We start from the raw sequence: 25,626 nt of genomic DNA, 5'->3' as shown, positions 1-25,626 counted from the left end.
AGAGAAGAACCAAAACCATATAAGTAGAGGTGGAAATGTAGAATAAAAAAGACATGTCGAGAAAAGGATCCTAACAAATATAATGGTGAAGGCAATAGAGACACTAGAAGAGTCTATAAAATCATTCATTATTAAATAACAACACCTTCAACATATTCCATCTTGGAACTACAATTACATGAATAAATTGCATGAGCATCTCTCTGATGTCATCAGAGCTCCTCAGTGGAGCAACAGTCCACTCAAGCAATCCTGAGGGCATATTATTTAAATCTTTCAATGACAGCTGTAATTTGCTTTTCAGCAATAAGAATTTTCCGCACCAAGCTAAAAGAAATATTGCTATATTAGCAGAGTCAGGACCACACATATCTGACTGATATATGGGGCACAAATTACTCTTAGCCATCTCATAGTTAGAGACTTTGAAAATAAATATTGCATGCCATTACATGAATATACCGCCATTTATATTGCAAATACATAAAATGTACTAATGGTTTATAATTACAAAAGAGGGCCCTGATCTTTATAAACAACAATTCCTTTTATGCTTTATGTAAACCTGTTATTTTATCAGGTATGCTAAAAATTACCTTTTATAGTATTTAAATACTGGTAGTACTTTGAAGAAAAGTAGCAGTATGAGGATGTGTTAATATACTCATTTCCATGGGAATTATTCGATTGTGAAAGATTAACTTATTTTAAGCTCTAATCTGCTTTGTCTAGACTTTTGCTCTAATGAGAATAAGCAACACACAGCTACTCACTGAGGCGTCTTAGTTAAAATTTTAAGGCTGACTAAATGCTGCTTTACCAGTAAGCTCTGCAGAGCTTTTCTGCTCTGGCACTCAGGGCTAGCAGCACTGGGCCCAGGTTCCCCTGGGAAATCCTGCCTTTATATCTCCCCAAGCCCACCACAGGGAAAACCTCTGCCTGGGGGACAGGTAGAGAGTCCCAGGTCAGCACTTCCCTGGAAACGATGGCATCCTGCATGAAAAGCCACAAAGGAAGCATTCAGTTAGAATGAGCACAAGGTATTCTGCCTTGATTTTTAATTAGTTTTTCAGTGATGAAATGGGGCAACAGTAAATTGCAGTTACAAATAATGTAATTTGTTTAAATTATTAGTCTCGTGGATGCCACTGTTTAGTATACGTACCTCACATCACATATATATACACCTCACATAGAATCATAGAATAGAATCATAGAATCATTATACATCATGTATACATGGCAGATTTTTACACACACATTTTGTTCAGCACAGGAAGGGGCAGGTTTTGATATCAACTATCTTCTTCTGATGCAATTCTAATAGTCAGTAAGTCTATTCATTACAATTACCAAGGATTTACAGCATAAAGACCAGATTTTCATCCACAAAGTACAATGTTATGCACTATGGAACATACCATTTTGACTTTTCAATGTGTACTGGGGTTATGCTCTACAACAGTTCTCTTGCAATTAAGTGCACCAGTATATTTCCTTAAAAAATTAATTTTAACTCATTGGAGCTATTTGATACTATAAAATTACACGCATCTGTTGATTCATTTCTAAATGACCACTACATATTACTGGAAGAAGTACTCTTTTATTGATACTAAAGGATTTAGGTAATCATCTGCTTTTGACAAGACTAAGGATTGCGTGTCAACTTCATTGCTCTTAAAATGCCCCCTGAAAGGTCTAAAAGAGCAAATTGTATAAGCAGAGTAGAGCTGGTATGCAAATTATGAGATATTCTTATGCTGCATCATATGAACTCATCAAGTAGTCATTGCATCCCAGAGAAAGCATCTGCTGTGTGAAATTTAGGACAGTAATTCACAGCCCATAGACCACTGCATCACCACAAATTAAATTCGTTATAAATTTATAATGATGTTCGTATAAACACATTACGTTTTAATAGTTTAAAGAAGTGACAGCAGTGGGCACTTTAGAAATGTTTAACTAGTAGAGTCTTCATAATTTAAAATGTGGAGGTTTCATCACTGAAGATGCTGGATTGAATCACTGAACTTGGGAGAGGGGGTCAGTTACTGTAGAAATCTACTGAAAGTCTAACCTCAATACACACAAATGCTATTTTTAAACATAACCTTGTTTCAGAACACTTACATGAATCACGCACTCATCTGAAATTGTGCAGCACCATATTCATAATGCCCAGATACAGTTAGCATTGCCAGGGATTAGTATGTGAGCATGGGCCCTCTGTTGGGGAACTTCAAAAGTATGCACTTACTGTTAACGAATACGTCAACCAACCATTAGATGCATGAGATATCCAGGACAAAAACTTCAAGTGTTTTGTTTTCTTTCATTGCATGTATGTTTTGACTGATGCTTCTAAAATAATTTTCATCTTTGATCTTTCCAACAATCTCTAACTCCTTAAACACTGCCTTCCTTTTGCTTTATATGGTCATATTGCTTGGTCTCATTATCACGACCAGCATACTCTTGTTGTATCTATGTCTTATTTTTACTCACAATTTCCATCTGACAGACAACCCGTATCTGAAATGTCCTATCAGTCTATTTGTCTCCTTTGCCTAATTCATATGCCTCAGGGTCCCACATCCTCACAGCCTGATGGCCAAGGACTGTCTCCCTCTACAATATACCCCTTTAATCACTCCCAACTATATTCCCTGTTTATCTGCATCCACACACTGGCTATTAAATCAAGCTCTGTGTAATGTGCAGATTTGCTCACAGCAAGATTTTTGAAAACACCAGCTTCTCAGCAGTGCTCCAGCCTTGTAAGATGAAGAGGGTAAGGATCTAGACAAAGTGAAACACAGCTAATGTTTGTCAGATGCCATATTAAAGTGCAGAACTTGAAATATATTAAAAAATCAACAGATAGAAACATTGGCAAGGAAAATGAGAGAGCACTGAGGATTAACGAAGAGGGTGTGTCAAGACCTTTTACTGTGACTGTCCAGTGCTAGGTGATTTAGAAGTCAAAGGAAGGACCACTCTTTTCCAGTAAGGAATCTAATTCCTACATTAGATTCCCTCCTGGTACATGGTGGTTAAGATTTTACTTACATGCTGAAATGTAACAGACTATTTCACCCTCAGTAAACTTGTCAGCAAGGAGCCTGAGTTTAAGAGAACAGATGTAGTAAAAAAGGGAGGTTTTGTTGAAGGGTTTGCAATATGAGTTTGCAAAAAGTCGTAGTAAACCTGGTTTCTGTGTGTACCTGTATCTCATCTTCAACATGGGCAACCAAAATCTTTCAAAGCTCTTTTAGTTTCTGGTAACAGCCTCACATGAAGACTAAGGATTTTGAAAGTCTTGTGACCATAAGAATTTAAATTTGAAATAAAATGAAGATACTTTTGTATTAATAATCAGGAGCAACTAGTTAAATTCCCGTTCCTGCTTGCACAGAACTGAACACTGCCCAAGGATCTGTTTTATCTAGGATGGTCATCTATGTGTAAAATTATTTCCTATTTGGCAGAGTCACTTTCAGGCAATTCCTTGAGCTTATTGTGAACACAGGAAACAAGCTGGATTGTTCTCTGGAGCAAGAAATGACTTTTTACTGTGCTTGCATTGAGCTTACCACAATGAGGTCTACAGGCATTAATGCAATTCAGTTATAACAATAATAAAAGCAGCAAATACTGCTCATACACTCCCATTAATGCTACAGACCCTGGAAATATGTGCAACCTGGTATTAACATCCAAGCTGAGAAAATATTTTTAATAATTTAATTCTATTCAATTGGTGTTGGTTGATCCTCTTAGAAAAATGTTGATATTTACTACTCCTTATCTGAGGACCATGAAATATTTTACAAACATTAAACATCACAGTAGCTTATGAGGGTAGGTGAGTAATATTAAACATAACGCTGCTAGGACAAAGCAGAAAGCAGCAAAAGTAGGAGCCGTCCAGCTGTATATTCGAAAGTTGTCAGCATCAAACAAACACTAAAGAAAAATGAAGGAAAGGCATTAAAATAGCCCTCTGTTTGAACTTCCGGGTTGGGAGCATGAGAACTCCATATATGATTTGCTAGCAAAGCAGATGTTTGTCTATGTGGTGGAAATACCAGACGAAAGATAGCGTGCTCTCTTCGACATGGAGAAAGCACTTCACAGTTACAGCAAAAACACTGACTGCAAATTAGTCATTGCAGAGGTGTCAATGTATAAAACAAAACAGCACCTCTAGATTAAGATAACTATGGATATTCCAGACATCACCAGCTGCAAAAAGGTGGGACCTAAATCACATCGAAAGTTAGAAGTCCCAGTAAATATTTTCTTAACCAAAAGCTTCCAAGCTATACAAACTCCTATATAACCCCCAAACTGGTAAGTTAATTGCATAAAACTTTGTCACCATCTGACTTTATGTATCACTACTTAAGGTTTTGATTTACCACATTATATGAAGCCTAGTATTTTTAATAGAATAGGCTCATGGAGTCCAGTGATTAGCTGAAAAAAAAAAATCTCAGCTTAGATCCAATTAAAATAAAATTTTAATTCTCACAGTTGTTAAGAATTTCTTGACACTTTGAGTTAAGAATAGCCCAAGTCACTTACAAAAAGAAAATACACTGTGTTTACGGTTATACATACACAGGGATACAAACTATACCTCATAAAGTGAATTAGAGCAAGCATAGTCAGAGAAGTACAAAATTCACACAGCAGAAGAGGATTCTGATGCAGCCAGAAATAAGTGATCCTATAAGTCTGGACAATCTTATCGAGATTTAAATATTTGCCTTTTCTATGAGAAGAAATAAGCAGAGCATTCCTGTACCATCTAGTGCTTTGGGTCAAAAAATAGCAAAGTTTTCTGCAATCTGGTATCAGCCACAGAACTTCTGGACAGGATCAAAAGTGACAAGATAGGGGAAGATAAGAATTCCAGCGACTGCATCAGTGACTGAGACTTACCCATGGATACTTCTCCTGCTTAATTTCATAAGACAGAAGGGTAAGTACTGGAAAAAAACCCATCAGTATATAACCTTAGAACACTGCGCTTAAGAATTTTGGCCAACTGAAAGAAAGATACTGTAAAATTCAAAGAGGTAAATGAAAAGGAAAGCTAATCAGAAACAGAAAAGGCCTATTAAAATTCTTTCAGTGCTCTAACCAAGTGTGTAAATCTAAATACCAAAACATTCTTCACTCTCCTCCAGTAGAAACCATAGGATGCAAATGTCAAAAAAAGAGGAAGTCAAGGACAGTGCTAACATATTGTACTACTTCTCAGCATCCTGAAAACACTCCATGAGTTACACAAAGTATAAATGAGCCTGAACTTAGCCCTTCACAAGCTACATAAGCCAGGCACACAGGTCATAAACGTGCATATGCCTCTAAGGTGAAACAGTATCTAACCATTTCAGATGGAAAATGAAAATTCTTATCAGACCTATACAGCGAAAATTTGTGTCCTGGATTTCAATACACAGAGTGTAATTAGTCAAGTTAAAATTAACCATGTATACTACTATAAAGAATGCCATGGGATCTCGAATGATAATCAACTACAGTATCCCTCTCACATCTGGATATCCTAAGTATTACTAGACATACAAATAACATTTTCATACAATACTTTAAAAAAAGTGCTTTTTGAAAAGCTATGTTATTCTTAGTATCAAGTAAATAATGGTAAATTAAATAATCCATATTTTAGGACTTGGTATTGCTCATAGAATGTCTGAGAACAAATGGGGATATTATTAAGTTTTGACTATTCAAAAATCACACTTTCATTGACTAAATGTTTTCCTTCTTAGTGCTACCGAAAATGCTTTACTAAGCTTAACAAAAATCTTCCATCAGGGTTTAATGATGGAAGTACAATATTTCATTTCCATGAGAATTTAGTAGAGCCCATAGGACATTATAAATAGAACATAAAGTTCAAAATGCAGCTTAAGTGAGATTTAAAAAAAAAATCCAAATTACTCAGATAAATTAATCAATATTGGCTCAATTCTTTGTTCAGTAAACCACAAAGTACAGCAAAGGGGCTGTGCTGCAAGAGAATTATGCCCACCAAATGCTGAATTTCTTTAAATTACACTATACTAGCTCTATTTAAATAATTGTTTAATTGTTGTTTAAATTGTATTAGAGTAGTTGTGATTAGCTGCATTCGCCTTAAGAGTAATTTAAACCAGTTTTTCTTAACCCTTCTCTGTAAACTCAATATATTGCTTCTTGACCAAAGGGAAGGGCCTGGCCCAGCAATTCCAACTCACAAATATCCCTGCCAACTGCTAATATTCATCAGGGACATTGTAACTTTTTTTTTTAAAGGAGTGTCATTAGATTGTATTTCAGTCAAAACATACACAAATTCAAAAAGCTATGCTTAAAAGCTTTCTTTGCGACCAGATTAAAACCTGGAAGTGGAGGAGGAGGAGAGCCGTCTCCCTCGGGACTGGGCGATTCCCCCACAAGGTATGGCGGGGCCTGGAAGTGCCATGGCGGAGGGCTGCCAAGCAACAAGCGGGTGCTGGAGGCCTCCCTGTTTCTAATCTCCGGGCACTCTCTCCAATTTCATTAAAACCCTAAAACAAAGACCTGTCCGAGTGTGCAAACAGAGAGAGCTTCCCCGCACAGCGGGAAGGGTGGAGAGGCATTATCTTTCCCATGTATTTTCTTCAAAGCATTTTGAGAAACCCATCCTGTTTATGATCTGCATAATGCATCTTAGTGCTGATTAGCTTTTTCTTCTTGGGGGGATCTTAAGTTGTTTGTGTCTAATGAATTGCTCTGTCCTACCCAGGGACATTATTCTGTTAGACTGAAGCCAACTAAAGATGGTCTATAAAGAATGGATGAAGGCTTGGTAACAACTTGAAAATAAGAGGCTAATACTAATGAAGGATAGAAATTGTTCATATAAGAGTCATCCGGATTTTAAAAAGATATGTAATTTAAGGAAAACATATATAACAACACATGCATTTATAGTGAGTATACCTATACATGTTAGCAACCCACAACTGAGTATTGTATTCACAGTCTAATAAGCATCTCTGTTATAAAGTTATTCCTTAGAGCAATGGAATATTATGGATTACCTTAGTAATTAATGAAATTAATTAAAGGCACACTTAAAAGATTCAGGTTTGGAGAAAGATGCATAAGAAGTTTTTCTCCAGCTAACTGAGCCTATTCGAGAGCGCTGTGCTCTCGCAGGAGGAGATATGCCAACAGGTTCCCACAGCTTTGTAAGACTCTGGGAAAGCAGACTCCGCTGGGAATTGCCACACAAGCACCTCCTTGTGGCACTGAATCCTCGGAGCTGAAGCTGTAAAAGGGATGCTGTCTGAAAATCTCTTGGGATTTTGCTTCACCTTCTCTGAGGCAAGCTCCCTGCAGACGTACTTGTGGGAATCTATTGAGGAGCAAATCTCCAGCAAGAAGTTCAACTTCAGGGGGATTGCAGAACTGCTACCCTAAATCAAACATTTGTGCTACTCAGACTGTATATCTCTTCAAGCTCTAAATGTCTTTCCTCATAATGCATGATCAGTGACTAATACAATGAGGACCTAATCTGGGAACTATTCACAGTAAAAAATGTATACATATATTTTAATACACAAACACACAGCTGTCAATTCAAGAGATGTGAACTCAGCACATCTCTGTATAAAACTCAGGATGATAGAGTTACTATCTATGTGACAGAAATACTTAGGGACACATGATTTGAATGATATTTCAGACATAGTGACCAGTGGTTCCTCAGGCTTTGGTTCATTGGAAACAGGATAGTAAATCTGCCTGCAGGTATATAGTGATGCTGTAGCTGTGGCCCAAACTGGCAGGGAGAGCACATTAGTGTTCAACAGTCCTACAATGAAATTAAAGGAAGTTATGGACCTTTGCCACAGCTCAAATACTGTCATTCTAGCCTTAACATCTTTACTACACAGCCTAATACAATTTGAGAAATCCTTATATGTATCCCCCACAGGGTATCTGACATGCAGATGACATCCTAAATGTCTTAGCTGCTCACAAATAAAGGATGATCAACTTTCTGACAGTTAAGATACACAAATTAGTGAAAATGAGGTTCTAGAAAGACGATCAGAAGAAAAAAAAAAGTGTGATTTAGGTAGAATTCAAATATACTTTCTGACAAGTACTTAAGGTAAAAGTCACAGAACAAAAGTTCACTCTCCACAGTGAGTGCAGAATTGCCTGTTAAAGCCTGATGCTTATTCATTTTTCTCAGAGGAATTTTTCCTTATTACTAGATGGAATAAAAAAGAGTCTTCTCTTGTTTTGAAAGCTGAAGCATTTTATTTTTCAGTGCCCAGCTGTAATCCCACAGTGATTATGTGTCCAGTGGAGATATTGGCTAGTTCTATAAAAATTCTGGTGATAATCATTTGCCTTTACATTATATACTAGATGGTAAATTGAGATCGCAGGTAGATTTTTTCCTCTGGGGAAAAAGAGAAATGAAAAACTTCTCAGTAAAGCAGGCAAAAATTGAACTATTTGCTTCCCAAATGAAAATTTCTTCCACTTTACAAAGAAATACTTTAATCTAGATGATTTACTGGACTGTAATAAGATGCACTATATCTTCATAGAAAAGATGAAGTGGTAAGATCGTGATTTCCATAAAGGGTGGCAGGAGAGGCTCCCGGAACCAAAGAATGGGACAAGATCACTTCCCTGACGTCACTGATCAGTTACACAAATTCTGCTAAAAAAGATGAAGAATATCTGAATAGCAGTATTGTCTAACCCAAGATGAAGCAACCAGAACAAGAGAGTTAGTAAAAGGGCTGAAGGGGAAAAAACCCCAAACCACCAAACCCTGTTTCTTTGACTCAGCAATTTTATTCAGTTTCTGTCCATTATGTCAATGCCAGTGAGAGAACATTCTTGAAAAAGACTGGTTAACCTGGGCCTGACAGAGCCAAAAGCTTTGAAAGCTAAGAGGTGATTATAAAAAAAACAGAAAGAAGACAGTCAATGCTGCCTCTTTAAAGCTTTTATATGAGCTTTACTTACACAGTTACAAAAGTTAGCTCAAAGCATATTTTTTCTGGTTTTCACTCCTAATGATTTCTTTTAACAGCAAAATAAAGCCTGTAAAAAGGGCTGTTCATGGCGATTTTATTAATAAGTGTGTACAAAGATACTTTTTTCCCCCCAGTCTGGCCTATATCTTTATTTCTGTTTAATAAATGAATGCAATAAAATTGTAGGGCAAAAATCAGTGAAGAAAGTGTTGCAAGAAGTTCATATTGCCCTGCAGTCAATTTGCTGGTCAAAGTTGACAATGAAAAATAACTATTTAAAAAAAACAAACAAACCAAAAAACCCCAAAAAACTCAAAACAAACCTCCACCTTTGTCCAAAAAAACCCCCTCCAACCACTGGAGATAAAACTTAATGAATGAATACTATTAAATTAAAACAACACATAGATAAAAGTTTCCATTTCATCAAGGTAAGGTCATCTTGTACATCAACAAATTCTGTGACGTGCTTTAACTTGAAGACTGAAATTGAGACACCTGTCTCCATTGGCTCACTGGAGTCATACGTAACACTTGGACAAAGATTAACTAGTCATACTGCTATGCCTTTTCATGCTATAAAGGCAGCTATAGCATAAACACATCAAATTCTTTTTGTATATCCCTGTCTTGCATAAGCAATACTTGTGCCTGTAACAACAAAGTTAACATGACCACAGATTGGAAAGATGCCCTGCACAAACACTGATTGGCAAGAATGGAAATCGGTACACTTAACGATCCCTCTATTAAAATATTGCTCAGATATTAAAAAAAAAAAAAAAAAGAAAAACACTGCTCTAGGCTTCAAAATTCAGCATGAACAGCTGATGTGGGCTGAATCCTTCTTAAATAGATATGATTATATTTCAATGCCTTTTATGATTATGACAATTTTGACAAGATAATCATCTCCTCTGAACAGGACTTTTTAAAGTTTAGAGAAATAATGTAAGATTTATTAAATAATCTGTCAAATTATCTATGAACCCTGCTTTCAAAAGAAATCCTATGATCTCATTAAAATAATTACAGAAAATCTATGCCTGATATTATAAATAACAAGTACCAGTATCACTGGTATACAAAGGAGAGATCTAAAAATACAGGAACTTGCAAGATTCAAAAGGTGATAGCATAGCTTTGTTCTCTTAAGATAATCAACAGAAGTTTCTGTGTTAAATATCCTGCATGCTAGGTCAACTTTTGAACCATAGTCTTCAAAATGGAGGGAAAGGAAACAAGTTGGTAGCTATGCTAAAATCAAATAATCTAGATATGTATATTGCAGCCTTATTTCTCTTTCCTTTCCTCACACTTTGTTGCCTCTTTTCTCTTATTGCTTTTGGGGAAAAGCAAAAACCAGTTCTACGCAGCACAACAATTACACAGAAAGAGAAGCACAGAAACAAGCAAAAATCAATAGGAAATGTCTTTAAAAAAATCTTTGCTAGAATTGTCTTTTCAGGAAAAGTATGAGAAAATAAAGGAGTGAAACCTGAGATGATGTCAAGAATGAGAGAAATTATGAATTTTAAACATCATTTCAATTCTAATTTTATATATTCATGCTTCTTTTAGGGAGAGACAGGACTGAGCAAAACTGGGAAGAAGGGTGTGGTGTTTACTTTCGTGTGATGTAAATACAGCAGGCAGGAGAAGGAGGACAGGAACAGCTCCAAAAGCTCTACAAAAAGGGTTGCTTCCTCTTAACTCCGTAAGTGGGACAACTCCTGCTGCCGTTGATTATGGCCTTACTCTAGTAGCCAGCACTGTACTTGCAAAACTCAAGTGTCTTCTGCCTCTTACACTGGGGAAGTTACCCTCTTCTAATTGAAAACTCCTGCTTTTGGAGAGTAAAGGGTGAAGTAATCAACCAAGGCAAGGTGACAATGCAGGCAAAGCTTCTTATCAAGACAGTTCAAGATAAAAAACATACTATTATCTGAAAGAATGTTACAGGTACAGAAGGTTTTCCACCTAAGCTACTTGAAAGGCACAAGACTGCTGTCATACCACCATGTCAGAGCATGACAGAATTGAATAACACCAATAACATTACCAAACCAAGCCCCTGAACGATACCCACCGACTGGCATTCTACATTACAACCACTCCAGCAGAAGTGGTCCTTATTGCTCAGTGAGAATGAGGAGTCAACAGTCTACGCACAAACCTATTTCAAGTACAAAATGGCATTTTATTTACCATGAAATCAAGCACTGTGTTTCTGAACAGCTATTTAATGCTACAAGGTTAGTTCTTTCAGAAGGCATTCAGAAAATTGTTCCAATACTTCATAAAGCTGAAGTACTAAACAAATATATAAATAACATGAGTTATTTAAATAGCTGAATGGTTAACTGAAATAGGAGAAATCCAACAATCATTTTGTAAGAGGTTTTAAGTGTAGAAGGCTATCTTCTCCAGAGAAGTTAACTGAAATGTAAAGACATGAAATTTAACTTCACATACTTGGTTTTCAAAATTCTTTTATACTCTTTTTTACTTTAAGAGGAAAAAACCAGCCAAAAATTATCCAGTGATATAAAAGAAACACATGGACTTTTAAAATGTTCAGAAGCCGACTCACCAGTCTCTTTATAATTCTCAATAAAAGCTTCAGCTGTCGTGTATCTTTTTTGGACTTCAGTACTTCAGCAAAGCTGTCCATGTTTTCTGGAGACATACTCTCCTGACTGTTCCCTCCATACAGCTGAACCAGCAATGATAAGCACTGTGAGGCACTCTCAAATATTTCAGTATCTTCACTGGGAAGCTAAAAATGAACAAAAAATGAACAAACAAAAATCAAATTCCAATTTCAGAAAAATTGCATATCGCTGGGGATTTGGAAGAGTATTAACATTTGCATTGTGCCAGGAAAGAATCATTTCTAGTTGACTGACTCAAAATTCCATTAAACTAAGCTTAATAAAGTGATGAAAATATAAGTAAAATATACCTGTTCTTAAGCAATAGTATAACAATGTCTCCACTATGATTCTATCAAATAGCCTATCTATAGCGACATCATAAAAGCACTGAAAATGTTGCTCTCAACTCTTATTTTCAGATGGTATATTTTGCTTTAAATAGAAGTAGTAATAGCAGAAAGTATCATTATAGCCATGATGTCTAATATTCTACATAATGCACACCATAAAACTTCATTTAATTATTTCTAAATCAAGTCTATGGCTTCTGGTTGAGGTAGAGTACAGGCTATCTAGCTATTTAATGGATTTTAAGTAGTCACATAGGAGGTACATTTTGCAGATTTAAAATATTTTCCTGAATTCCAGCTTTTCTGCACTCCTTTGAAGAGCAGACACTGGAACAGGCCCTAGCAATGGGATGGAAAAACTCTTTCCTGGGAAGCAAAATTATGGAAAAGATTTGGGGGCATCATCTTTAAATGAGCTTCTGGTAGTATGACACCCCTATCAAAATGATTTATACCTTTCTTGAAAGTACAATCTGGAAATAATGAGTAGAGATATTATATTATGGTTGTATTTGGCATTGTTGGAACGACAACAGGAATGCAATGCGCAGACAGTTCACGAAAGCTAGTGAAAAAAATCACAGAGGTTTCTTGGGAACAGGCAAGAGGATGACAGACTGGAAAACATAACAGCAAAGGACTGAAGCAATTCATTGTCTATAGCTTATCAAAGGGAGGGTTAAAGGGCACTTGATCATATTCTCTCAGTTACATGTGAGAAAAAGCAGGCTGATGATAGGTTAATTCCTTTACCTGAAAAAGGACTGGTAAGAGACGATAGCGCAAAACTTTAGACAAAGCAATTCAGATTAGAAAGAAGATAATACTTTGATTTTCTTTTTTCTCTCTTTCCTTAATAAGAGTGATTAACCACTGAAACAACTTTCTTAGAACTGAGAAAGATTCTCCATCACAGGCAATTTATATATCACAGAAATAGTTTTTTTCTAAAAAAATAACAAAACCTTTTACTATAATGGGGAATTAATTTAGGAAAGTCCTACATCTTGTGTTATATAAGATCCTAGACTAAATTATTACAATAGCCTTTTCTGGCCTTACAATCTACAATTTATGAACTGAACAAAATATACCAGTGGTGGTCTTAACCAATAAGGTATATAAGTGTAAAAACACCTCATCACTCCTACTCAGTTTTTTAATTCCAAAAATGCTATTTAAATACAAAGAAGTTAGATTAAAGTACAATTACAGACTATCCTTACTGACAATAAAAGGAAACAATTTATATAATCTGTCCAACCATTTATGTAATATGCCAAACCATTTCAATAATGATTACTTATTTAATCTGCAATATGAACTTCCCAAGTTTTTTCCTTTTAAGGAAAACCCATACAGTTACTTTAAAGCAATCTGGGAACATATCATCAGACATAAACTCCTTAAATATTCAGGAAGCAGTTCCCCAGGGATCTGCATGCAAATACAATCCTGTTTTCCATTAGCTTCATAGAGCTGGCTGTTTAAAACAGACTGAACTGAGATGTAAGCTCTGAATACATAGCCCCAAGACATATCACATTCTATTTGACCTAATGCTATGCAAGTGACAGGACCACAGCAGCTATTTCTTCCACAGTTTTGCTGTATGGTCTTTCTTCATTCCAATCTGAATGCCACCTATTCGTTTCCTTTCCAACATCCAGAATTATCTAATAACATCATCAACATAAATAGCAAGGCTAAAAAAGAGGAAAAGCTACAAATAGTAACAAGCTTTATAGCTCCATTTATATCTTCAATCCTTATCAAGTAAAAAAAAATTCCACTGATCTCACTGGAGGCTTTAAGCCATCTTGTATTTCCTTCACTGAAAAAAAAAAAATGCTATTAGATAAAGGAAGGAAAAAATAAACTACTTTAACATATCTCTCTTATCCCTTTTAAAAGCAGCACTCTAACTTACAGTTTGTTACTAGATCAGTGTAGGCAGGTATATCAACCACTCCCTGAAGAAAATCACAGTACAAGAACGATGTTCAATTTTCAAAGGTTGTTTGTGGGCTAACCAAACATAAAAAATAAAAAATCAGTGAACATTTGGGCAGATACGTCCTTGCCCTGGTATTGCAGTGGAGGCTAGTTCCCTGGGCTCCATAAGCACAAAATCCCATGTGTAATCAGTAATCACAACAGCCATACTCGGAAGTGAGACTGTTCCCAAGGTTTTTTCCTGAGATATTGACTAAATATCAGAGGAGTGGAAAGGTGTCAGTCTGTGCAGAGGACTGCCCCTACAACAACCTTGAGTGAAGAAATACATAAAGCACCATGTCCTTTGCAGTTCTTCCTGACAGACTTCATGACTTTCAAGGAAGCAAATGACCAAGTCCAGCCTGTTAGCATTATTCCCAAGGAAGGCTGTCTTTTTTTTTAGTGAGACACTGCAACATTTTGCCCTAGGTGAGAGGGAGCTGGGCTTGGGCCAATGGCTTTGCCTATCTCCTCCTGGCATGCCCAACCTTTTATCACTGTTGCTGCTGTTCTTTGTCCCTCAACAAGAGAAAGGAAGTCCCTGAATCTCTCCATCCAATATGTCTTGGCATCAGATAGGCTTGCTCCTCACAGGATATCAAGCTGTCAGTGACCATCCTCCAAACCTAGCCACCAGTATCACTCCAGGGTTCACAGTATTTGCCAGCCATGACATCATCCTATTCAATCACAAATGCCAATGAAGTCCTTCATCGCCTGTTGTACTTCAGGCTCTTCTGCTCCTCTGCTTCACCAGAGTCTGTCTGAGCTTCAATGCTATCTAGAGTTTGGGGAGCAAGTTGCTGTCATCCTGGAAAATTGCAGGGTAAAACAATAACAGCATAGGTCTTGGATGAATAGGAAAACAAGCTGGGAATAGGAAAGACCATATTTACTCTGGAGGGGATGAGAATCATTGGCCTACAGTCTAACCAATCAACAATTAAGGTGGAAGAGAAACCCTCAGCAGTGTCCCTATTTAAGTATGTCTGCATCAGCATTTTTCTCTATAACTCTCACCATTTCGCTGTTTCACTACCAACAAGTAGTGATTTAGATGTCAAAAGTCTCAAGTTGGTAACCTGAAATTTAAAAATGGCTGCCAGTCAGTGTTAGTACTTTCATTAACGGTTATAAAGAGTACAGGATCTGAAAAAAATTATTGGTATGAACAAAAGCAATGACTGAAAATATAATAAATATCTGTAAATATAGAAAATAAAGGAATGAAAATTCAGCTTTCAAGTAAACAGTATCTCATGTCTAAGAAGAACAGCAAAGCTAGAATCATGTTGCTAGACAATGAATATAGGTGGATGGTTCATCTCTTAATCAGCTGGAACAGTATTCTGATTATTTCTCTAATCATAACAATTCCATTTGATATGAAGAAATAAATTTCAAGCCTTTGAAATGCATTTATAGTTTTTCATGACAGCGGCTACTTAAATTTTTGTTCTTTCAGGGGAGGAGAAACCCATGAAAAACTAGAGTTCTAACTCTTTAAGAAAATATCTGCCCCTTGGTATTTCATAATTACATGAAAAAACTCTAGTGGCCCTTCGTTTCTTTTTGCTTTATCAGTCTTAGAGGGGATTATGGATTTAGCCCTTCAGCAAGGTAGAAATGTTAGCACTCCTTCTCCTTGCAGCTGTTAATATTCTGAGCTAGTGTATAGCTTGAAGAAAATCCAGCACCTTAAAATAAATTACTGAACAGCTAAAGCCATAATTGTTGCCGTTCTCTCAGAACTATAGATTTATTTTTCACTTCAAAATTTCAAAATAATGCCTCATGACAAGACTTCTGTGCAATGAAGGTTGTGTACTTTTTACTTAATTTTTATGGCCATGTTATAACCTCCTGTAAACAGGCTCATAACATAAAATTCTACTTTTCTTCCTTTCTAGATGGAACCTACTCTGTGTATTTTAAGGTTAATGTGATGAAGAGCAGGAAGTTTCTTGTTATTACACATCTATATTTCTGCAGTCTGTTGTCAAAAATGCCTTCATTTTTAACCGAGTTGCAGTATGTTCATGAATTGCAAACCATGGCAAGAAACGTGTGATCATTTGAGCTGAAGTGGCAGTTTTCACACCGTTGGAGTTGTTACAGCATCTAATTTTAGAGCTACAATGAAACTGTCTGGATTACCCGGAGGGGACACTATTTCAGTGCATTAATGAGGTTATACACAAAGAGAGTTTATTACGATAAGAGATAGATGTTCATTAGATCAGTAATGTGATTACAGAATGTGCAGTAAAGGAAGCACCATTGGGAACCATAGGCAAGATGATTTTGCAAACATTAAACAAAATGTAAAAGCAAAACAACATTATTAAATCTGCTACCTTTATTATGCTTTTCTTATCAGTAAATATGCAGAGTTTTAGATGAAAAAATAAAATATTATATTTTGGCTTAGGGCAAAATCATCATCCTCCTACCTAAGGGAAAATATTTTAAAAAACAATATATTTTCAGTACATTTTAATCTAGCCTAATGGCTGAGAAACTAAATCCTCATTCTGAAATTCTGTGCTTGTGACAAGATATTCATATTTCCTCTGGTGTGGTTTTGTTTGGGTTTTTTTTTGTGTTTTGTTTTGTTTGATTGTTTTTTTATTTTTAGGGTAGCTCTGTAGAAGAGAATTCTTCAAATATAATTCGCAGATAACATTTCAAATACAATAACAGCAATACATTATACAATACAGGAAATAAACATATGTCTTTCCACTCTGACCACAGAACCGTCTGTATTCCTAAGAAATGTGAAATAAAATTCTACAGGGTTATCATTCTTCTGCAGTCATTTTCATTATTCATTGGCAAATAACTTCACGTGCTCTGAAACCGAAGTCAGGGCACAGCCTTAGAGCCACTGCAACGTAGAGACAGAAAGGACCTAGAGGAGACCATCTCATTCATCCATGTGCACTGAGGCTTCATATTTGTCCTCTTCATGTTTGCACATGATTAACTGGTCTTTCAACAGTAATATACAGAGCACAGTAATCAACTGCAAATTTTACTAGAAATATTAGAATGAAGAAGCCTAACACCAGAAGACAAGAAAAGTTCTCTCCCAGCAGTCTGGCAGGCTGCAGAAAAGAGTGGAAAATCTACATCTAGGATCTCAATCTAGGATCTACAGAGAAATGAAACTCCTTTTCATAGGTACTGGCAAGGTTTCTGAAAGTTTCTGAAAAGTTTCTGAAAATCCACACTGAAGTGATTTCAAAAGTAAGTAAACATTAATATTTTTTTTTTTCAGTATAATGGTACGTCAAAAAGTAGAAGGTATTTTATATCTTCTATAATTGCTGCAAGTTTCAGTATAATAATCAAATGACATTTATGTTCAAGTGAAGAAACATTACACAAAAAAGCTAAGTGTAATTAACTTTTAAACGCAAAGCTGCCAAGCAGAAGACTAAATGCTCAATTTATTTTCCTCTTATTGATCAATTAAAGGCAGACTGATTATGGGATTAAGTATTGAATTCTCCATATTTGCAGTGTTTTCTGCATGACAGAATTTGTAATTATTTCTTCTTTCACGTTCTTAAAAATTCTGAAGTTTCATTTACATGCAATCTAGGTTTCCTACACTTGCTTTGCTATGCCCTAAGTGATAGACTAAATCAGAAGGGAAAGGAATTACAGAAGAGAAAAATTGATTCTAAGTTTTTGACATTTTCAAGTTTAACTCACATTGATTTTTGAGGGATTATTAAGGGAGATAAACATGTAGAACTTGAGGAAAATAAATAGAGAAGTCAATGGGGCATGGAACAATCAACTACTTCAGTGTTAAACATCTCAATGAGGGAAAGCAATTATTCCAAGTGACATAAGAAACTATAAATATGGTAAGATAGGTAGAAATAGCAAACCAGAGAAATAATTTTAACTCAATATCCTAAAGTGATGGTTAGTTCAGAATTTAAGACCTCCATTATCTCCAGAAAATAAAGTTCACAAAGAAATAAATGCTTCAAAACAGTAATAAAGGCTTTTGTAGCCAGACAGCTCAATGAATATGGAGAACTACTGTTGGCAGCTCCACAGAACTTAAGCTTAGGTAGGCCTGAGTCTTTTTGAGGGGTAGGGAGCGTATACATCTTGAGAGACCCACTAAACTTCACAAAGAATCTCGTCCTATTTAAAGAGATTAGAGCATAAAACATTTTAAACAAGTGGATCCAAAGTGTTAAAATTATTATTCCATTGATCAAACTCTTCCAAACTTAACAGAAAATGTTTAATACAGCAATGGGTAAAGGACATAAAATGTAACAAACTTAGCTGAAATAACTTTCGTATATCCAATCAAGCACATGTATGTCAAGAACACCACATACACACAACAGAAAATCCCTCACTTTTTACAAAATCTTTAACAAATTCAAAACCAAAAACAAACAAAAAAAAGCAGCAGCACCAATGGTCTTTACTCTTTACCTGTATGTTAAAATCAGCAGATTTTAAATAAGCATTTTGAACATACCAGAATCTGTAGAAATACAGAACAAAGCAAAACCTAGTGGTAATTTGCAGCCATGCTTCTGAAATACAAGGGCAAATCAGAATCTAATCAGTACATGCTAACTATACAATTATCCTATCCTTTAATTAAAAACTTATAAAAGACTTCCAGGTGGTATAGGCTGAGTACAGCTTGGCCTCTAATTTTCTGTTCTTTAGAGAGTTAATGGAATTTAAATTTATGACTAGTTTCACTTTAAAGGAACATTTGCATCTCTTCATGTCTTACTATTTATCATATATAGTGATTTAAAAGAAATTAACAGAAAATAAATTAAAAGAATTTATAAAGATGAAATATTATATAGTTGAAATTCAGTTACTTTGTCTTAGGTCATTCAGTGAACATTTCCAAAAAGCTTTTGTCAATAGCTGGTTAAAATAAATCCATCAAAGGAGAACTTAGCAACAAGTATAATGCCAAAAATTAATAGAAAAGGAATCACACTCTTCCCCAAAATAGAAGATGACAGACAGTGCTAAAGATAATAAAAGTCACAGGTATTCATATCATAATACATCTGAAAACCTATATTTAAATGAAAACAGAATAAAAATTTGAGGCTGGAAGAGAACTGAATCTGAAATGCCTCTAAGTGAAATAACCTGGAACGGACAGTGTGATACACCACAGAGAAATTCTCACATATCATTTTAATGGCTTTATGTTGAATAAAAGGCTGAGGCAGCCTCTAAAAACCCTGTCCGGCTCAAGAAGCATTCCTCTACTACAAGCTATTACACACAGAGCCAAGACAAATCTCTGGCACAGTATGATGGAGGTTGAGCTGATGGGATGTGTCAGGGCCACAATATAGCACTCTGTGAAGAGTGCTATATTGCACACTGTGACATCTAGTAAACCCTGGAAAAGACTGACTTTAAACAGACAGACTTCAAAGATGTTTACAGATCACCAGGGACCACTCCTACTTGTAAATCCCTCAGGATCGTGTTAAAATAAAACTAAACCCTTGAGAAAAACTCAGAAGGCTCAAAAATAAGAAAATAATATTAAAAGTCATCACTCACTGCAAAGTAATTTTAAGTATACTGACTTTTCTAATGGTAGCAGTACTTGCTTCAAATTTTGAATACCGTCCTTTCCCTATGCAGTGATCGCTAGATCTAAAGGGCTAAAATTTGGCTATATGTATGTATCCCAACTGAGAATCTGCAGCCTGTCCCTTGTCCCACTTCTACGCTTGGGACAGACTTAGTCTGATGTCACTTGTAACCTGCAAGTCACTATGACCTATAATTTCTTAAAAACTGTTAGTCCTTCCTTTGTACTAGGTGGGAGCTTATAAACAATGAAAAACCAGCACACAGAGTTCTAAGATGTTGAATTCAGTTGAATAATTCCAACTTCAGCAACATTCCAAAAGGCTTACAAACAAGCAAATTCTCACCAGTTGAATAAGCAGGCTAATTAGGTCCGTCAGGGGTTTATTGATAAGCAGAAGGTCTTCAGCAGCCTGCGTGTCCCCTCCTGTGCCAGATTTCTGTGCCTTAATAAGATGAGAAAAAATGAAAAGCAGCCTTGGTGACTGTTCTGTTATGAGAAGCAAATTAGGTCCATTAGGTGGTCGAAGTTTGAATGGAAGTTTGAAGGAGACTTGTACGCTCTTTTCTAGTTAAGTATTCCTGGGCTCCCAATGAGCAGTTACGCTCCCTGTGTCTGTAACAATAAGCACAAAGCAAAAGGGACTCCTGCTGTCATGCCCACTCTGCACAGGCTGAATATACTGACCTACATGACGTTTCTTCAGCAAAATGCTATAAACTGTGTAGGCAAAAGATACCTCTAAAGCCATAAATGTTTTATGTATTTGTTTTCTCTTTCAACATGACGTGCCTATTTTAACATTAAAGTTCAACTATTTTTTTTCCCTTTATCAGGAACAATTTTAAGTTCAACTCAAAACAAGAAAATCAAGGTGACTGAAAAGTTAGGATTCTCAGCAATAATGTCCAATTTTGCCCATCTGACTCACTTTGTATCCTGAAATATTCATAATATAAGAATTTATTTTTTAAATAGGAAAAATAAAATCCTTAAGTGACCAAAGTCAGTGATATGATCTGTTACTACTTCTAATTCTGACCATTGTCATCCCCCCTCATCAAAACACACTGCCATCCCAGGCAGTGCTATTTATGACCCATCCCTGCCCCAGGACACCAGAAAGGTCTGCTTGCAAGATTTTAACTTCATTATCTTGCAGCAGTTTTGGACCATGACCCTATACAGTCTAGCTGCTAGAGGAAAGTGTAAACATTTTGTCTAAAGAACATATTTAAAAATCATTTTGTATTGTGTTTCCTTTAAAGCTCAATCCTAAAACCATCATCCAAGTGTAACACTTGAGGATTTTTCATTTGGTTAAGTGAACACAGGAGCAAGTCCCCTGAGACAAAGAGACTACTGCTGAAGCTCTGCTGTTGATACTGATGAGTTGAAAGGGTAATGCCTTTTTTCTGGAAAGAATTTTGAAATAAAAGAGGTCTGAAGAGCTGTTTCTCCAGGTAATAAGACACATTGGTATGTTCCTCACTGAGGCTCACCACAATGACCTGGAATGCTGAAGTCCAAGAAGGGCAAAAAGACATAGTACAGAGAAGACAAAAAAAATGGAGTGTTTATATTGATCAAGAAAGGGAAGTAAGCCACCTTCACTTGAGCAAAATTTACAACAGCTTTTTCTGGTTAGTGCTTGGATGAGAAGAAAGACATTCTCCATCAGGGATGTTTGACTACTTTCTTTAACTGTTATACATTTAGTGTCTTTGGAAAGAGAATGAACAATATCACTAAAGGAATTATACTTTACATATATATAAAGGATCCACACTATACCATGCTTAAACCTACATTAAGTCACTAACTAGAGTCTACTTCTCAAATCGAGATTGCAAATTACTTTCAGCTACTGTGGATCAGCTGTGGAACATGATATAATGAAACTGCTCCAAAAGAGAGATGCAAATTAATCTGAACTTTTGTACCATTTCCATTAAAACACAAGTACTTGGACCACAGAGAGTGAACTCTTGAATGAAGCTGGATACAGTTATCAGCACCATTCAGCATAAAGTACTGAAATGCAAATGAAAAGTGGTGTCATGCTTTGCCTATGCAGCTGGATAAAGTTATCACTTTACATATAAAAAACTTAAATAAAAAGGATTCAAGTGGAGGTAGTACCATCTGTAAAAGTCAACTTAAGCCTCAAAAATGGATAATCTGAGAAAATTTGATTCTCTAGTTCAAGTTGTTTTAGAAGGTATCTTATTCAGAAGACACCTGTAAAAACAATCCAAGAATATTTGTTATCACTACAGTGATGCATTTAATGCCACATGGATAGTGGAATATTATGTAGATGCACAGTAAATAGCAGTCACCAACTAATGGCTATCATTCAATAGGGCATGTGTACTGAGGCAGCTGTAGAACCCACAGGGGCCCTGTGATGAGTATTGTCAAGACAAGTATGCCAAAGCAAGTAACACCACTGTAAAATTACTTCTATAGGGGTAAAGGGCAGAGCTATGCTTCAAAACTCAATTTTCCAGCTGCCTCTTTTTACCCATTAGCCTTCCAGAGCAAAGCAGATTACTTTGACTAGAAATGGACAAAACTGGAGCTGGAGTTTTAGTGCATCAATCAACAGATGTATTAATGAAAAGCCAGAACAGAATTTGGCTTTGAATGTATAGATTTAATTTTTTATCTAAATAAAAATCATCAGTTCCACTAATATTACCAAGCCATGTGTAAGATCCTCTCTCCTCATACGTGTCCTCCAGTATAACTGGCCTCACCACTGTTGCATGGAGTACAGAATTTAGCTCTCTGTGATTACATGGAGTGCTGCCAACAATATGACAATCAGCAATTAGCCTACAAAATTTGAAATGCATTACAGAACCTGCTATTAGAAGACTTGAAAAAGACAAGGTATTGTACCATCAATTCTAAATCAGGTTTCTTCCAAAAATGAAAAAAAACCCAAACCAACACCTCTCAGTGAAATATCTGGTTGATAACACAACTGATTATGTAAATCTGTGTAGAAAAAAACAAAGGCTCAATTTTCAACACCCACTTCATACATTAAACCTTCTTAAAACAAACAACCAACCAAAAAAAACAAACAAAAAAACCCCACAGAAGAGGACTTTTTCAGAATAAAGCAGCCATGTCCTGAAATTCAATACAACCTGGCTGCAATCTTTTGAATCTCTGTCCTCCAGATATATTGGACCTAACAGGCTTCTCTGTTTTTCAGCAGATAATCCCAAGAACACCAAAAACCTAACACGAAGAGTAAGTGTTGTTTGTAGACTAAATACAGAAGTTACTTCCACCTGACTAACTTAGAAATTTGGCAGATCATTTAAAAACAAAGCAAATATTGCTAGCTTAACATCATGTCTAAAAAAAGATGAATGCTTTTTCCTGTTTTGTTTTTAAGAGCGTTATGTGCAATTTCTTTGCATAGTATCTTTTTTGTGCTCCATTTTTAAGGAGGAAGAAGTCTTCACTGGAGGAGGAAGTCCTACCAATGCCATGATTTGCAGTGGTTCAAACAGAAACTTGGAAGACAAATTGATCAGCATAAGGGAGGAAATACTTTTGTCAGCGCACATGCAGAGTTTACATATGCTTTTCAAGCACAGTAATCGTGTGTGATTTATAATAAAAAAGATACTATTTTTTATGGAGTAATCTTTTTCTTTTAAAATGAACGGAAGAAAAATGCTTTGAACTATCATTGAGCAAATATTTAATTAAGCTATTTATGGAGTACAGAAACAAGAGTGTCAGCTAGGATCTTGTGTTTCCAGCATATAGTGAGGCTAGTATGGATAGTCTAGCCAAGTAAGTACATGAAACAGTGATATGCAGTTGAAAATACATGCTCTTCTCTTTCCACCAAACTAAAAATTCAATAAAATCAGAATAGTAGGAATTTCATTATTAGGATAACAGGAAGTTATCTAAAAAATTGTTTAAGATGGTGATGACCCCAGGAAATAAATTCCATACCTGTAAAGTCTGGCGCACAATGTTTGCTGTATACGTCAGCATGCAGTGCAAAATGTCGAGCAAGGACAGAAGCAGTGCATTTGCTGTCTTGACGCTGCTTTTATCATCTGCCTCCAAGTACAGAGCCACAGTTTCTATTAGGAGATTACAGATGTGATGAGCCAGTCCTACATTGAAAGTGAGACCAAAAAGAAGAATAGACTATCAGGAAAAGAACAATGTGGAAGGTAGCCCAGTTAAAACTAATATATTAGCATAAAACCAAATTTCACATACATTATGAATATTTATTAGATTTCCCCTTTTTCTCCAATATTATAATTACCTCCTCTTCTGTTTGGAGCAGCTCATAAAGAGAGCTAAACTGATACAATCAAATTTGCTAACTACATGGAAAATTATGTAACATTCATTAAATAAAAACATACTTTGAATCCTAAACTTTTCTGTAGCATGCTGGTACACAAGTCTCCTTCACAACACTCCTGGTCACAAGAATTAAGCAATTTCTCCAGGCTGTTACAAAATGACACATCAAGGTTGGAGCCTAAAGTTTTCTTTCTTAACTGGTCTGCCAATTACAACCTTCCTCGTATGCTTTAATTGTAGAATTGAACAGTGTTATGCTTAACATAAAATATATTCAGAAGAGCATTATAAATGAAATACTGAATACTATACCATAAATGCTATTAAGATTTGTTTGACTGGTGGTAGTAAAAAGTTTCCTGAAAATACCTTCTTGTCTTGAAGCTTTTTTTTCAGCTGCTTTAGAATTTAATAGCATCAGCTCCTGTAGCTTGCTTAACCCACCAATCAATTCACATATCAGAAAAAATATAATCCATTTCAAGGCAACACCAATTCAATTCAGAATCTTTCTTACTTTCAAATACAAAGTGACCGAGTTCATTATATTTGATCTTAATCTTTTTCTTTCAGAATTTCATAAGGAATGAAAGATACTTTCTTCCTCACCAAGAACATAATTATGTTTGTAAACTATCATCTTTTAAACTGGCAATTAGTCATACTGTGACTTGGGTGTACATATGTAGTAACATTGTAGTATATTAGTATATTAGCTTCTAGTCCCCATGACTGTCAAAAATGACAAGTATTTCACTGATTTTACTGAAGTAAGAAGATTCCTTTTATAAGTTCTCCTTTAAAAAGTAATTGTATATGTTTTCACAAACATCAGTACAAGATTAAAGTGAGACATTGTAGAATTCAATATGTAATTACACCATTCAGCTTTTGAGAGTAGTCAAATCTGTGAGGTGTTGAACCATTTTTGCTTTGAAACCCACCCCATCAATTAACTAAACTTCCAAGAAATGTTTTCCTCCCCTATTCATCATCCTTCATACTTTCCTCAGGAAATTAAATACAAAACCAGTCATTTAGAATACAGTTATGGGTCAGGATTATTAAGACTTGCACTCTTCTTATATCTCACATCTTTTTCTGTTTTCTATGACTACCAGCATTATTCTTCCACAAAAGTTTGACTGATGGACTACAGCTCAGGCTAAGCTTTGAATTTCCTGGGTTTTTGTCTGCATAAACCAAACTCTCAAAATTATACCAGTCTAATCTCACACATTTAATTTCCTCCTCCTTTTTTAAAGCACAGTTTCTGCTGCAGTTCTGAACATTTCATACAAAAATGAGATAGCATGCAGAGACATATTTAAGTGATGTCACCAATACCCACCAAGAAGAAAAAACCCAGACATAATTGTATGTCTGCCCGATACAAAACTTGTGGTTATTCAATGCCTTTTTTCACCAGGCTAAATTAGAATAAACCTAAGAAAACGGTACAGTAAGAGTTGGTCCCTATCAAAGCGAGGTCTGCAAAATTGCCTGCAGGGGTATATCTAAGTACACTCTGTTTTTCCCTGTATATGACTACAAAACCCACAGCCACA

General features: G+C 35.8%; 1 protein-coding gene across 1 annotated transcript in view; it reads right to left on the bottom strand.

The window, feature by feature from the left end:
• Positions 1–25,626, bottom strand: part of ULK4 (unc-51 like kinase 4) — a 247,806-nt gene that overhangs the window by 42,590 nt on the left and 179,590 nt on the right. The window contains 3 exon segments of the mRNA XM_009321252.1: positions 11,665–11,850; positions 20,046–20,144; positions 23,690–23,856. Of these exon segments, the coding sequence (XP_009319527.1) occupies positions 11,665–11,850; positions 20,046–20,144; positions 23,690–23,856 (452 nt within the window).

This window comes from Pygoscelis adeliae, unplaced genomic scaffold, assembly GCF_000699105.1.
Source record: "Pygoscelis adeliae isolate BGI_AS28 unplaced genomic scaffold, ASM69910v1 Scaffold280, whole genome shotgun sequence".
NCBI classification, from domain to species: Eukaryota; Metazoa; Chordata; class Aves; order Sphenisciformes; family Spheniscidae; genus Pygoscelis; species Pygoscelis adeliae.
Note: the sequence above shows the minus strand (reverse complement) of the source record. Positions and strands in the feature narration are given on the sequence as shown.